This window comes from Tympanuchus pallidicinctus, unplaced genomic scaffold (assembly GCF_026119805.1).
Source record: "Tympanuchus pallidicinctus isolate F22 unplaced genomic scaffold, pur_lepc_1.0 scaffold17, whole genome shotgun sequence".
NCBI lineage: Eukaryota > Metazoa > Chordata > Aves > Galliformes > Phasianidae > Tympanuchus > Tympanuchus pallidicinctus.
In genome coordinates this window covers 278,576-294,780 of record NW_026294690.1, presented here as the reverse complement: position 1 = coordinate 294,780, position 16,205 = coordinate 278,576, and the positions used below count along the sequence as shown (strand labels likewise).

The 16,205-nt window shown below is 40.9% G+C and overlaps 1 protein-coding gene across 4 annotated transcripts in view; it reads left to right on the top strand.

The window, feature by feature from the left end:
- DOCK3 (dedicator of cytokinesis 3) overlaps positions 1–16,205 on the top strand; it is a 184,548-nt gene that overhangs the window by 29,878 nt on the left and 138,465 nt on the right. For all 4 annotated transcript variants that reach the window (XM_052678523.1, XM_052678525.1, XM_052678526.1 and 1 more), the window contains exon 5: positions 235–331. In XM_052678523.1, the coding sequence (XP_052534483.1) occupies positions 235–331 (97 nt within the window). The remainder of the gene's footprint in view (positions 1–234; positions 332–16,205) is intronic.

Below are 16,205 nucleotides of genomic sequence, written 5' to 3'. Positions count from 1 at the left end.
AGAAAATGCTTCATGAAAGCAAACTTTTGGGAATGTCATGGAGGAACAATTGATAGGAGACTGGAGTTGCTTGAGTGTTATAACAGGCAAGATGTTACTCTTAAAACGTTTTTCTTTAGGTTGAGAGCTCATTTTTCTTTAGGTTGAGAGTGTTCTACAAATGACTGTGCTGGTACTTATTTCCTGTACCTTTTCCAGAGTACCTCTCCTAATTTTTGTCCTCTTCTTGTCTAGGCAATATGAAACAGTTGTGCCACTTGAAGATTCTGTTGTGACTGAGGTCACAGCAACACTACAGGAATGGGCTGTGCTCTGGAAACAGCTGTATGTGGTAAGAACTCTTCTCATTGCATAGCATTTTTCAAATACCTCGAATGAGAGCTATGTTGCATGCTTCCCAGCCCATTAGGAAAAAAGCATGAAATACAAATTTTTAGATTTCCTTTTTGTCTGGTGGGGGGAGTGGCTAACTGTAGAAGCCCTGGTAATGTGAGATTCACATTGGAAACTAAGGCAGTTTTGAAATTTTGCCTTCAAATCCCAAACCTTCCTTGTTTAAATTGGTAAGAAATTCTTAAGAAATGTTCTTAAGATAAGAAATGCGTTTAGTAACACCAAAATGGAAGACCTCTGCAGGTCCCCTCAAAGAATTACTCAGCACAGATTGTATTTGTTTTGGTGTCTGGGGTTTAATAGACGAAGAACTTAAACAGAAGCGTTTCCATATTGTTGTTCCTTCCAATATTAAAAGTGAAATAAAAATAAACACTCATAATTTTCAGTTGCTGACAGATAATGTCACCTAGCTCTGCTTTCATTATAATCCTACTATATTTTTTTTAATGGCCAAATCCTATAGAACGGCAAATAAGAAACCTGCATACTTGAAAATATTTTTTTCCGTTTTATTTATTTACAGTTTTTTTTCTTAATAATTATAAGCTGTAACTATTGAGTTAGGACCAAGAACTGTAGGTAGTTGATGTATGAAATTCTTTTCTTTAGAGAAATACCTCTATGTAAACCTTGCTTAAGTTAAGCCTGAAGTGCTGTTAGTGAGATACTTGGGTAATATAGGCAGAAAAGATGGGTCCAGCGTAGCACAATGAGCCTCATTCCTTTCTCTCTTCAAAAAGCAATCAAGTCTATTATGAAATCAACTTTCCTTGTGTTGCTTCCAATTCTTCTCTGATGGCACATGCAATATACAATCTTCTTAGTACTGCTGTTACATCATCTAGCACTCCTTGATTTTTCCATTCCGGATATTCTGTTGCTGTATGTTTCTATAAGGTAGATTTTTCTCTCTCCCCAGTGTCTTATGAAGAAGGCAACAGTAGTATGGCAATAGTATTGCAGCTGTGAAAGGAGAATTATTTTACTTAGAAATGAGTTGAACTTCCATTCTACTAATCTGTTTCTTTTTGATTGTTATAGCTACGTTTTGAGGAGAGGGAGTAAGAAAGCTCTAGCTATAAACTTTAATGTTTCTATTTCTGGGACTGCTTTTACAGCTCATTACACACAATGTTATTGTATTCTTAAATAACAGGGGAAAAGATTTACCGGTTTCATGTAATTTGGGAAGCAGACGACAGCTTCAAAAAAGAAGTTGGCAAAGCTTCAGAGTAGGGGGAAAAATATTTTGCTTTTTCCCTCTGGAGTACTACAAAAAATAGTATAGAAATGATGACAAAATCATTTAGGTTAGAAGGGACCTCCTCATGCCGTCCCACTGGCTGCTTGCATAGGGTCAGGCAGAGCAGGTTGCCCACAATGGGGTCCTGTCAGGTTTTGATCCTCTTTGTGACAGAGACTCTAGCACTTCTCTGGGCATTGCCGTCGGTGTTTGACCACCTTCACGATAAGAAGTAATGTTTTCTTATGTTCAGCACTGCTGATATGGCAGTGTAGCTTTCCTGACATGAAGGAACAGTCTCTGCTGTTGTTAGGGGGGTGACCGAAACGTGTCCTATTCAGAAACTGTCCTGAAGGCTGAGGAGTTGTAGAGGATGCACAAATGGATGTGGCAGTGCGGGTGTGCTGTTTGGTTAGAAATTGAACAGTAAGGTCACATGGTGAAGTGTTTTAAAGAGACTAAAGAGAAATACTTGTTTAGTGTTGGGTCAGCATCAGCAGAAATTTTTATTAAACCCGCGTTGAAATATGAATCATTTAAGAAATCTAATTAGTGTTATTCATCATGCTGCTGTGCCTTGTCAGCTTAGTAGAAAAGTTCTAAGGTGTAGAGAAAGTTAAAATGCTGGTTGTTAGAGCAGATGTTTTCAGTAGGTCAGTACCTATAAATGGCAGCAGTGGGCACCTCTGCAGTGCAGTACTGCTACGTAACAGACAGCTGCCAAACAACATGCAGAGCATCTCTTTGTAGCTCTGGATGGGCTGAGCTGTTCATCTTGTGTTTTGGCAGGCTTCATGCTTGGATTATGGTTTGGAGGACGAGTTTATTTCAGTACAAAATTCCAAAAACCTTCTTTGGTCTTGCACTTGGGGTGCGTTGTAAGGTTTCTGCCTGCCTCTCAAATAACAGACTTGGGAATTGCAGTGTCTAGGAAGCCTGGAGCAACTGCCTGAAAAGAGGTGTTCTGCGGTTCCAAGACAAAAGAGCTGAGCTGCGGTTCCAAGACAAAAGAAGCTGGGGGAAGAGGAGAAAGCTAACGAAGGGGAAAGTAAAGTAAAGCTCGGGTTTGAAAAACCATTGTAGAAAATCAAGTCTCATAAAGCCTTCCTCACACCTCTCTGACCACAGAGTCCATGCTCTTACCAGGAAGAAATTCTGGAAAGCTCAAATAGCTTTCAGTTAGGAGCTGTGCAGTACTTCTGGTTTGCAGACTATAAAATATGTATTGGAAAGATGGGCCTGAGTACCACACAGTGTTGTGATAGTCTTACAGTTTCTGCTGTCAATGTGAAAGCTGAATAATCATGTTACTAGAACTAGAAGCTGAGACTGTAGAGAAAAAGGCATTTATGTGCAATGAGTTCTTAAGGGAAGGTTGTGCTTAGAAAGAATTTGAAGCAAGACAGTGTATGGTGGCGTTCTCTGTGCTTTGTAGTATTGTAATCCAATTACTCAGAGCATCTGTCTATAAGTGCTAAAAAAGCAATATGATTTCTGAAAATACAGGAGATTTCTCTCCATCTGGAAAGGTATAGAGATATTTATATGCTATAAAAGCCAGGAGAAAATTTTTTCAAGGTCTTTAGTAATTTATACTGAATGTTTTTTGTAACAGTAGTGGTAATCTGGTTAAAAAACTGTATGCTCATCTAACAGTACTTGGGATAATCTGTAATAGATAGTAAATATTTAATATTTCTAAAAGTAAATGCTTGTTTAGTTTTGAGATTAAACAAACAAAACAAACAAACAAAAAAAAAATTTCTGTTTGAATAAGTAATCTGAGTGCAGATGTCATGTCCTGGTACTGGAAAAGAAAGTTTTCCTTCTGACGTGCGTGTCTGCGGGGTTTGCAGATGAGCGTGGGATCAGTAGGTGTTGGTAACTTCTTTCTGTCCTGAAGGTCACCGTTCTGTGTCACATACTGACATTGGAGTTTTCTACTTCCACTGCTGTTATGTGAAGTTTCTGGGGAGGAGTTAACAAGAACTAAATGTTTTAACTGCATGCTATGTAAACTTTGTTTACTGTGTGGCTTATAGCATGGGTAGAGTTTCTGATAACAGATGCCCAAATGTGCATGTGAGCATATGTGTATATTGTCACTGCATATCACACTGCTTTTATCTGGCGTTATTCTTTAGCCTGGCTCATAAACTCTGAGTTCTTGGAGATTAATTTGGACAACATAACTTCTTCCTTCTCTGGGAAGCCTAAGAAATTTAAAATAAGGTTCTATTTGTCCCTTTTTAGTATTACAAAAGCACATAAGAAGTTGCCAGAGATTCCCTTCTCTGATATTGCACTTTGTAATGTACTGGGAGAGAAAGTAAAAATAGAGTTATTATTATTGTATAGATAAATAGAGTTATTGTTATTATTTGTACTGCGTTGGGAAGCTGAGCTTATTCTTGTGAGTGCTCCAAAGAGATGGAACAGGACAGAAAAAGAAAACAAAACAAAGTCTTTAGGGGAGACTTTTGAAGGTGCAGAGCTGGATAGAGATGCACAGTTGTGTTTGTTGTGGTGATGTGCATGTGTGTAGCTGTCAGGCAGTTGCCCAGGCCAGTATATGACTTCCATAGAGAGAAAAATAATACCAAGAAGGTGGATAACTTTCTCTTACCCTGTAGATGTTGGTCAGATCTGTTATTTTATACTACTTCTAAATAAGGGATCTGTAAGTTCTTCGTCAGCTTTAGTTAATTAGGTCAAACAAGACTCTTGTGAGTTCTTAAGTCAGCTTAAGAGATCACTGTAACTCACAGGTGGAGCACAGCAGCTATTTTAGCAGTAAAAAAATTCCTCAGAGTTTTAAGATGTGATGGGGGGATGATTTCTGTTGAAATAGCAGATTACTGCGGAGAGACCAAACGTAACTGCCCAATTTAGAATTTGGTCAGATCAATAAATGTAGTTTGCCACTTCTCTGCAGAAAGAGCAGAGGGAAGAGTGTGGAATGCGATCTAATCCACTGGGAATAGATGGAATTCTTTGCCAGCTGAGTTTGAATCCTTTTAAATCTTCTGAAGCTCCTGTTTAGTGTAAAAGTGGGCAAAAGTACGTGGTGCAGTTGGAGCTGGTCTGGGTGTTTATTGTAAGGCTTCCCTGGCTACTGCAGAGTGGCATTAGTTCAGAATTGGCATTTTAAAACAGATGTCCTTTACTGAATCACTAGTGTAGTTTTTAACCTTGTATTGGAGTGTTTTGAGACATTTTTAATTAGTGAGGTGGCATTTACTTCAAAACTGGTGAAACCATAGAAGTGATGTTTAAAAAATAAAACAAAAAACACAGCACCACAAAAAAACAGAAAAGAAAAAACAACCACAAACCATGCAGTGCCTGACTACTACTTCAAAACATCTCCTGTGAAGATGCGGGGCGGAAATACAGTGCTGATGATATTTCACACACAGTTCTTTGCAGTTAGACTCCTGGAAAGGTACAATATCTGGTCACTTTTCCTCTTTCTGAGCCAGTTTCTAGGTTACCTGCAGACAAGAAGCTCCTTTACATGGTTCTTCAACTGTTGTGAAAAGAATGCTTGAAAGAGTCCTGGAAAGTTGCTTGGCCCAGGTTGATGCTAACAGAAAACTGGAAGTTATCCCTAGTCCTGTGTTCTGTTATTCGATGGCATTATGGAAGTGTTTTGTGTTTTTCATGGTTACAGTGAAGGGTGGATCTTCATGGAGTGCCCAGTAACTTGGCCATGAGTGCAAGTGGCACCTATACAGTCTTATAAGTGCTGCGCTGAACATGGAAGAAGCAAAGAATAATTATTTCCACTTTGGCGCCTACTTTGTCAGTTTCTCAGAGTGTGCTGAGAAAATGTCTAATTGTTTAGCAATTAGCTTTTAGCTTATTTGCTGTTTGATTACTGGAAAATACTTAAACATTTTCCTGATTGGGTGTGAAAGATGTGCAGAATGATTTGGAGCATGATGAGCACTTCAGTGCTGTGTGCCTAAGGTGGATATCTTTATAATTTAGTATGTTTGGTCATGGAAGGGAAAGCTGGAGATGAAGTGTCATGGTGTGTTTTATGTCACTCTGCTCAGTACCTCAGACATTTTTGTACCTTAAATTGTAGAGGTTTGCACTGCTAAAGACGTTGGTTTTGGAAAGTTGGGTGGAGTCCTTCTCACACTTTGTTCAACTAAGAATTGCGTTTACTTTATTATGCATAATTTTTTGAAGATCTTCAGTAAATGTCATTAATTCTGCATTTTGTCTTTGGTGGAACTCGGGCTTCAGGTAGAATCTGCATTTACCATTTATTGGGTCACTGCCATAAAATGCAGTCAATTTCAATACATCTGTTCTTTAGCACCAGCTTGCTGAAGTTCCATTGAAGTGCTTTGTATTTTGAGTTTATAAAGGATTCCTGTAATTATTCTTTCTATTCTCTACTTTTAAGAAAATTAATTCTGTCGGTTCCTTATAGTGATTTGTGGAAGAGCTCTGAAGGATTGAAGTAGTCATAAAATTTGAGGAAAATAAGATTAGTTTGTAAACATGTCTTACATCATTAATATTTGAAAAACTGCAGTAGTTGGGTTAAAATCCACTCACCTCTGAAGGTCACATAATTTATGGGAAGCTTGATTTAAGGGACAGTACAACGAGCAGCAGTATATTCAGCATGTTTCGCTTTTCATTTATGTCCACATATGGATTCACATATAGATACAGTAATGTTTGGCTGTTTAATAAATAACAAAAGGCTGACTATAAAACAGAACTCACAAAAAGTCTTATCGCATTGTATGGGAGGAACGCATGCTTTGAGTTGCCATGGAGATGGATAGATTTTAATAGATTTTTAAAATAAAATCAGTTAGGTGCAAGCCACTTTCTGGTGTCCTTGACAAGTCTTACAGTGACAAACTGCACATGGTGTTCTTGTAATTTCTTTCTTGCTTTGTAAAAGAAGCACTTTTTAGTCATTAATGTGGGATATCATCACGTGCTCTTTTATTTTGGAAAATAGAATAGCTGCCTTTCCTAATGCTGAAATTCATAGCAAATTGCTTTTTTTTTTTTTTTTTTTTTTTTTTTTTGTAGTTCCATTTAAATTTTTAAAATGCAAGCTAGTTTGTAGCTAACAAAGAGCTTTGTCCTTTTGGAACAACACGCAGTCTGCCATATGCTGCAAACAACAGTACCCATATAAAGTATATGTGCAATGTTGGAAGATAGGAATTTGAGTTTATTGAATGTTGGCTCAACATTAGGTGAGAACAGACAATCAGCAGGGAAGCAAGAAATTGCTGAGGAAAAGCAGTGGCTGACTTGCAGATGCTTTCAATTTATTGCTTTTGTGCTATAAACAAAGTGAATGCTGTATTACATTAGACCATGGAAAGAAGGTTTCACTACAAAAATCCAATCAGGAATGGAGGTTGTTCATCCACAGCAGGAGGCTCACCCACGTTGTTCTCAGTATGGTGTTAGGATAGAACCAGCTTTTGAAAGAAACAGAAGTGCTAGTGTAGTTTGATTGCAGGCTTCCAGAGGTGTATTGAAGAAAGATGGTAGTTCGGGTTTTGTTTTCTTTTTAAGAACAGAGAACGAGAGCAGGGAGGAAAACCTGGGTAAGGGAAACTGGCAGTCTGGCCTTCTTGAGTGAGCTAGCGAGCTTGTATGTGTGCCTGCAGCTTGGGAGGACAAAGATGGATTGTCCCTGGTGGGCCTTTGTCAGAACTTAAAAGACGGTTTGTTGGAGTTCATTTAATAGAAGACAGATTTTATTTTATTTTTGTTCATTAGAAAAGCAAAGAACATCTGTCTTTTTGGCAGCCTGTCCGGTGCTGCTGTCCGTGTGGTGTCGAGAAGTGCCCTTCACCCTTATCCTGATTTGTGTTACTTCCTGTTTCTATCCCTAAGTATTGCAGAGGAAGGAGTAGCTAACAAGTAATGTTTGTTATTGTTACTATTTTAATGTTTTTTATATTAAAATATAAGTTTTCTAAACAATGTATAGCAAGAAGTTTAATAGATGGGAGGTGTGTAAAAGCTGTACGAAAAACCACAGCCTCCCAAAGGCTGTAGCTGCAGTGGTGAGCAGCTAGCACTTGGCATGCCGGCTTTGATTACTCACTGCACTGTTGCTTTTGGTTGGGCAGCAGGTAGTTCCTGGTTATCCTCGTGTCCTTCTAAACAAACAAAAAAAAAGCACTGTAACTGAAAAACTCAGTGGTAAGTCTGGCAAGTGGCTAGATACTAATTTTTGCATAAGATATTGAGGTCAAATTAAGGCATTCAGTGTGATTGTTGAAGACTTCAGTATTCTCTCTTTACTTTGCAGCTACATGATTGTATGCTGTAGAGATAATTGGTAAATAACAAAAACTCTTCTCAATGTGTAAGTAGGCTTCCAAAAGCAAGCATTCAAGGACCAGGGGAATGCCTCTGGTCTCAGTTCAGGCTGCTTTTTCTTTAAGAGCTGTGGTAAGACCTTTGATTTTGCGGTCATTTGCTATATGGTATGTGGTAATGATGCTGCAGTCCCCCCCATTCCATCATATCCTGCAACTGTTGTATGGTGAACAATAATTGTTAACAAAGGCCTCCAGAAAGAGGGAGAGCTGTGCTCGAAAAAAACAAAGGAAACGTGGTGCTCCCTGAGGTTGGGGCAATCTTCCATGAAGACATTAGGGAAGATAACATTAGTGGATACTTTCTACTTAAATCTCTCAGTAAAGCCAAGATGATAATAGATGGTATCTCTGATCTTGCATGTATGTTTGCAAAGCTGTTGCAGGTTGAAGCACTTGGATGTTGAATGTTATGTAGAACTCCTTAGAATAGGTTCAGTTAGTTTGCAGTGCTTTGAGCCACAGACAGTAAAGAAAATCCCAGTAGATATAATGAAGGGAGCATATAAACAGGAGGAGGAATGAGTGTCTATGTGGATTGATAGTGGTAGGAAAAGAGGGAATGATTTTAAACTGCAACGGGAGGTTTAGGTTGGATATGAAGAGGAAGTTTTTCACCCAGAGGCTGGTGAGGCACTGGAACAGGTTGCCCAAGGAGGCTGTGGATGCCCCATCCCTGCAGGCATTCAAGGTCAGGCTGAATGTGGCTCTGGGCAGCCTGGTCTGCTGATTGGTGACCTGCACGCAGCAGGAGGTTGGAACTGGATGAGCACTGTGGGCCTTTTCAACCCAGGCCATTCTATGATTCATTTGTAAAGCTGTAATACCTGCATCATTTCAGTTTTTTTTCATGTGTGTGTGTGCAGTGGCTCAGTTTTCTTTTTCCGATCAGCCTGATGGTCTTATCCAGCCTCAGACATTTCCTTGGAGGTTGTGAAAGAAGGGTGTCATCAGCTGGGCTTAATTTTCTCTTCCCTGGAGTCGGTTGAGGACAACTTCCTGGTCCAGTTAACAGATGGACCAACCCGAGCTGAAGCCTGACTTGACTTGGTGCTCATCAATGCAGATGAGGGCATCAGAGTGGTTGAGATAGGAGGGGGCCTGCAGTGCCTGTGCCTTGGTGGAGTTTGTGACCTGGACAAATGCATGCCTGGCAAGAAGCAGAGTCAGGATCCTGAGCTTCAGGAGAGCAAACTTGTGTCTGCTCAAGGAACTGCTGAGTGGGATCCCCTGGGAAAGTGTTCTTAAGGGCATGGGCACAGAGCAGAGCTGGCAGCTCCTCAGGGCGCCCCTCAGAGAGCCCAACGGCTCTGCACCCCCCAGCAGAAGCAGTCGAGCAGGGGAGGCGGGCGGCTGACATGGCTGTGCAAGGACCTGCAGCTTACACTGAGGGAAAAGAGGGAAACGCACAGAAAGTGTAAGTAGGGATGTGTAGCCTGGGACGAATGCAGGGCTGTTGTGCGTGTGTGCAGAGATAGGATTAGGAAAGCCAAGGCGCAGAAGGAGCTGAACTCAGGGAGGGATGTGAAAGATAACAAGGAGGGGTTCTACAGGAACATGGGCAGGAGGAGACAGGCCAAGGAGAGTGTTCCCCTCTGGTGAAAGGGAATGGGTTCATTATGAGTCATTGGTAAGGCTGTAACACCTGCATCATTTCAAATGTCTTTTGTGTGTGTGTGTGTGTGTGTGTGTGTGTGTGTGTGTGTGTCTCAAATGAACTCTCAAAACTTAGGTGTTACTTTAGAAAGCTCTGCCTAATGACCCAGTGTCACTTTGAATATTCAGATTTGTATTCCCACCATTTGGTTTGCAAGAGCTAAAAACGCCATTAATAGGCTTCAGAAACAGCTGGGGTGGTGACAAGGACAATGGCCTGGGTTACTGTTCTTGCAGCTGCCACAAGCTTCCCCTGCTCCAGCTGACAATGACTGATAGTCACATTGCACTGCCAGTACCTGTCTGTGTTAGGCTCAGTATTAGACACAACGTGCCTCAGCTGCTCTTGCAAATTGGCTTCACGTGCCTGTACGCAAAATGCATTCTCCCATCAACAGAGGACCACACAACTTCAGTTCAAATAGAATGTATCAGCTGTTATTAACTTATATGAAGTGCAAATATAACATTCTTAATAATAATCTCAATACTCATACATAATCTTAATAGTCTATTCAAATATAACATAACTCTTGTTAGCTTATACAAAGTTCAAATACCTATCTATCTCTATGTAAGCAAATTTCCCCTAATCAGCAGCTCCTTAGAAACTGCATCAACAATGAGCTGCTCAAAGATTTCCCTTCCAGCTGCTCAGTTCTGCAGGTGACTCAGTGGCAGCTTCTGTTGGCTGGAAGAGTCCCAACAACCGCAGCAACTCCTCTTGTTTTGCCACTGGATTCAGCCTGCCACCGGATTGCAACAGGAGGTCCTCCATGCCTGGCTTTCATTTTCTCCTCCTCATTCGCCTTGCTCCTATATACAGCCTTGGATGTTTTGCAGGCGGTTGTAAAAGAAGGTCGTCATCTTCCAAGCTCAGTTTTCTCTTTCGCATCAGCCTCACGGTCTCATCCAGCCTCGGACGTTTCCTTGGAGGTGAAAGAAGGACGTCATCAGCTGGGCTTAATTTTCTCTTTCGCCTTAGCCTCACAGTCTCATCCACCCTCTGACGTTTTGCAGGAGGCTCCCAGTTCAGATGGGACTTTGGTGCTTTTCTCTTGCTGGGGAGCTGAAGCACAGGCATCCTTCCCGTCTACCGGCACAACTCCCAATGGCCAGCAGGCCTGAACCGTTACTGCCTGTGTTGTGTTCTAAGAACCCATGACAATGGGCGGCGTGGTCTCCTGACATCATCACCTGCTGACTGTGACCGTTCAGCCCTTCTCAGAGCATCCCACCACCTGCTCCTCCACTCCAAACTCCAACAGCTTCTCTAGGAGGAGCCAATGGCTGACAGTGCTGCAAGTGCCCCTCAGGAGCAGGTAGACATAGCTGGGCACTGCTCTCTCCTGAGCCAGCAACCATTCTCCAGCGTGGCTCTCAGCCAGCTCTCTCCACACACTATTACTTTTCTTTGCAATAAGAGCAAAGATTACGTATGGCTTTACATTTACCCCTAAAAAGAAATGTTCTGCTTTGGGAACAAATGCATCAGTTGATACTGAAAGTCAATTCTGAAAATAAATGAATTTAGAACACCTCAATAACTTACGAAAGAAAGAACCATTTTTTGTTAAGTGCCTGTTGGTAATACCTCCAGAGCTGATGTGTTTTGATGAGATTCAGTACATTCTACAGAAAAATTTCTACTGAAATAATGGGAGCATAAATCAAGTGTAGGATTATACAGTTTCCAGCCTGCTGGTCCGTATGCCTGCTGCTCTGTGTCGGTGCCTTCCAGTAGATCTCAGCCCTTATGTTGGATGGTGGATGTGGGCACTCAGCAGATGCCAAGAGGCCGGGCTGGCTGTGGTGCGGGGACACCGCCAGCCGTCTTCTGGGAGGGAGGGTGGGTAAGTAATAGCTCTGCTTCCAAAGAAGCTTAATTTTCATTCCAAAGCCTTATCTGTAGTCCACTCTTTTGCTGACGATCTTGTCAGCGTTGAAGACAGCATGCACATGTCTGTTCTCACAAGGTTTTCTAGAGCTAATAAAACTGTAAATTTTTTCTTCCCACTCTGCAGAGGTGTGTGAATTTTGCAGCACCCTGAGCTGAAATGAATTCCCATACTTTTGAAACTTGCTGTGCCTCAAGTTCTTTATATTAAATTTTTTCGGTAAAATGGCTGTAGTCAAAATTCAAAGAAGTTTTCATAGCAGGGGAGGTAATGATATTTTTTATATTCTTTGTCATTCCAGAGTTAGCTCTTTAATCTAAATTAGATCACAGTTGATGGGGCAGATTTCAATGTACATGGTTATTCTTTCAGATATGTATGTCCTTAAAGGTGTGGGGGAAGTTGTGACTGGTTGGTCTTTGTTGAGTATTCAGAACTGTAGCTGAGATTGTGTCCTTTCAAGGAGGAATGGGAGCTGTTATTTAATGCCTTTTGGGGCCTTTGAGGCTGCTGGAAGAGGCAGATTGTCCCTTTCTTGTTCCCTCCCACTTGGTGCCCAACTGGCACGCCATGCTTCCTGACAGCAGTGGGTTTCTCTAGGCAGTGAGTGGCCGTGCCTTCCAGCACTGCTGCTGGGCCACAGCTTTGGCTTCTGGCTGCTGGATCCAGTGGTTCATGCCTTTGTGTGAATTAGTTACATAGATGGTAATCAGTACAAGGAAGATAGAATATTAGTATTAAAATTGTTGCAGAAAGAGAAAAGAAGTTGGGCATGTTTTCTTATAAAAGGAAATATTTTGTATGAAACAATCTAAAAGGAATATTTTCTAGTTCTTAGTTTTATTTGTTCTAGGAAGAACATGCCCTCTCTTAAGTTTGAATTTGTAGTACCTTAGTTCCTAACTTTTCTTCCATCTTCCAGATTGGCCATAAGGGAGATCTGGAAAATAGATAGCTGGGCAACTCACCAGTATTCCATGCAAATAACAGAACTTCCTGCAATAAACTGAAAGGTTTACACATTGTGTGTGAAATTCGGATGCAAATCATGGTACTGCCTCGGTGTACTCTTAAAAGATGATGCTGAGTTTGGTGCTGTTGGTCTGTGTTTGGTTTGTTTTTGAAGCATTACTGTGCATTGAAAAACACTGCATTTCTGACACAGCTCTCTGCTTTTATTAGAGGAAAATAGAAAGCTGTACACTATGAGTCCTCTTTCTGTAGAGGTCCCCATGAAGGCCAGAGCCTTCTAGTGGGGGTACCTGGCCCAGATTTCTCCAGACTTCTTTCCTTCCTTCTTATTTTTATTTCTTTTTGCCTTCTTTCTTCTACCCTCTCCCCCCACCCTTGGCCCATTATGTTGAAAACTTTCACCCGTTTTAATTCAGTAAAAACAACAACAACGACAACAAAAAAATCGGCATTGAGTGACTGCATAGATAGAGGGGAGAGAAGTCATGGTACTGCTCCTGCCATAGGAAGGGCTGCAGTGGGATTTCAGCCATACTGCAAAGCAGAAGGCCATTCAGACAAAAAGGAACGATGAGCAACCGGGCTCTGTAATATACTGTGCTTACTGTCCTAGTGCCCGTGAGGCTGTGCAGTGGGAATTGGGAATCATCTGGCTGAACGCTAACTGTCTTGAACACTGCTGCCATTTTTCTTGCAGATTAGGTTCCTGCTGAAGCTGGGTGCACATACAAGCACCCATCGTGGTGAGTGGAGGAGGCAGTGGGACCAGGCAGTCAGGTTTACTGCCGCCTGGGCTTCCTTAGCAACTTGCCTTTCTGGTGGATGAAGCTGCCTGCACTAACCCAGTGTGGTATAATTTAGTGTAACAGATCAGTGATTACTAACAAAAGGAGTTGTTATATTGTTGGTAATAGCCTAATGATATGCTTTTCTATATAGGTTACCCCAAGTTGTTATGATGTGTCACTTATTTTCGTACTTACTTGTATCCATGACATAGTTTTGGTTTAAAAATCAGACAGAATCAGACAAAGGTTCACCTCGTGGCTCATGAGAAACATTTTCATTGGACTTCTGAAATGTTATGGCTGCACCTCAGCCTCTCTGAGGAGGGCAGCAACCTCTTCTAAATTTTTACCATTCCACAAGGAAATAAAAATGCTGTTATTTTATCTAGCTGGAATTTTGAAGTATGCTGTCTTTATTCCTTTTCTGATGTACCTTAGAGAAGAATCTAGATCCATCTTATTTAAGTCTTCCTATCAGACAATGTTAGATGATAGGTACTGCAGGTGTCACTTAAATGCTGAATAATTGGGAAGAATTGCCTTCCTTGACCTGCTGGTTACTCTCTTGCTAGTACAGCCCACTACATATAGCGGTGTGGTTGCAAGGCCATCACTGCTGGCTCCTGTACAGCTTCTTCACCAGGATCACCAGGTTGTCTTCTGTACAGCTGCTGTCTTTCCTTGTTGCATAAGGCTTAAGCCGTCCAGGAGATGAGGACTTCGCATTTCCCTTGGGAATACCTTTGTGAGGTTCTTATTTTTTCCAGTCTGTCATAGAAGCCCCTTTAACTAGCAGCCCTGTCCTCCATTGTGTTGAATACTCCTCCAAGCTTGGTATCATCTACAAAGTGACTGAGAGTGTGCTGTATTCCAGTATCCAGGTTGTTAATAAGGATGTTAATGCACGGAGGGATACCAGTAGGAACCTGCTTGGTTGACCTGCTTTCTGCTGATCGCCCTCTAAGCCCCAGTGAACTTCCTACTCATCTGATGATCTGTTTGTGCAGTCCATATCTCAGCAGCATGCTTTGTAGCCTGTGTTCTCCAGATGTCTCCTGGCTGTTCCAGCCCAATGATCTTATCTGACTTAACATCTTAAAAATCCATAGTTGAGTTTCCCCTTTTCCAGTGCTAGTTTTCTCTTAAGAAGCTGTCAGCTGTATACCTGAGCACATGCTTAAATGGGGCTAAAAGTTGCACTGATGGAATTAATGATAAATGTAGTTTTCTGTAGCTAGAATCCCTTGGCACCATGATTAAAAAAAAAATAAATTAATAGTACAGAATTAACTGTAGCACTTACTAAATGGTTTAAAAATGGATGAATTGTTGAGGTAGAAGAAAATGGAGAATTATTCAGAGGTGCTGTTTGTACTAGGTCTTGCAGTGCTTGTCCTAGTGTTACTCACTGTACTCATGATAGAAATCAGAAAGAAATGCAGTTTCCTGAAATCCGCTGATAATGCAAAAGTAGAAAATGAAATAATGATTAGTTCAGAAATTGTGAGGTTTATGTCAGATACTTGGCTCATTTAAAGCAGCTATTCTAATCCATCCAAATATAGAAAGGACCTGCAGATGGTGTGTATGTCCTGAGGTGCAGTGAAAGTTAAGATGATGAAACGTTATTATAGCTAACAGATTGAATGACAGCCTTCTTGATTTTGATAGCTAAGAGGATAATAATGAGCGTTGCCTTTAGAGGTGGGGGCAACTTGGAGGGCAAAGGAAGGGAATAATTGAAAATCTGTGTATTAACTAAAACTGTGATTATTGAGCAACTGCTACTGATTCTGCAGTGTCCTCTTTTGAACAGAGGTGATACTTCATGGAAGGAAGGGAATGATGGGAGGGAGAACGTAGAAATTGTGGAGATACCTAGACTGTGTAATCCTTTTGATGTGTTAATTTTGAACTGTGGCATTTCCAGCGTGCATTTGTCTTGCTTGTTGGTTGTCTTTAAAAAAAAAAATAGAAAAGAAAAGGAAAAAAAGAAAACAGCAACAGTAGATGTTCTGCAGCCTTTCAAAAAATGCAGTACTTTTTGGCCCATACTGCTAAATATTTTTTCTGAAGGCTGTGCTGAATATCTGTTACTTGTTATTTCTTACTCTGCCGCAGAGTAAATTCTGTTCTTTCCTACAAGTTTTTCATTTAAATTGTTTTCCTAAACCTGTGCTAAGCATCTGAACAGTCAGACTCAGTCTTGGGGTTATATCTTACCTTACATTTCAGTATATATTGTCTTCTGCATAGCCTCTTTGCTTTAAAGACTCAGTCGTTTATTTATGCACTCCTTCTCAGTGTTTAATAGGTAAATACAAAGACAGAGGCAGAGAGGAGAGCAGATAACAGTGAGAATATTCTGGCAGAAACCTGACCTATATGGAGTGGAGTGAATAAATTACTTTGTACATTTATTCAGACTGCACAAGTCCAGTGAGGAGTCGGCCTATTTATGGCTTACAAATGGGTATGTGCAGGAAAGGCTTCAGGTGGGTGATTGTTAATGGATGCAGTCTGTCAAAAAATACACCACGATCTGTCAGTTCTGTCAAAAAAGCCATAACAAAATGCCATATTTATGAAATGCAGCCATGAAAGCTCATACAGAAGTAAAGTCAAATTTTAACCATTAGGATAACTAGCAATGAGATTAAATTAGTTATGGAAAACGGTTGTTTATATATTGCAGTTATCTTTAAAACAGGACTGGTTTGTATTTTAAGTGATCAGTAGCTGCATCACCACCCGGGAGTGTGTTGTGGCAATCTGAGTGAGCTCTATGGCGTGTGCCCTGCAGGGAGGCGGACAAGATAATTACAATAATCCTTTACAGTCTTGAAATTGATGAATTTTTAAATCTGTTTAG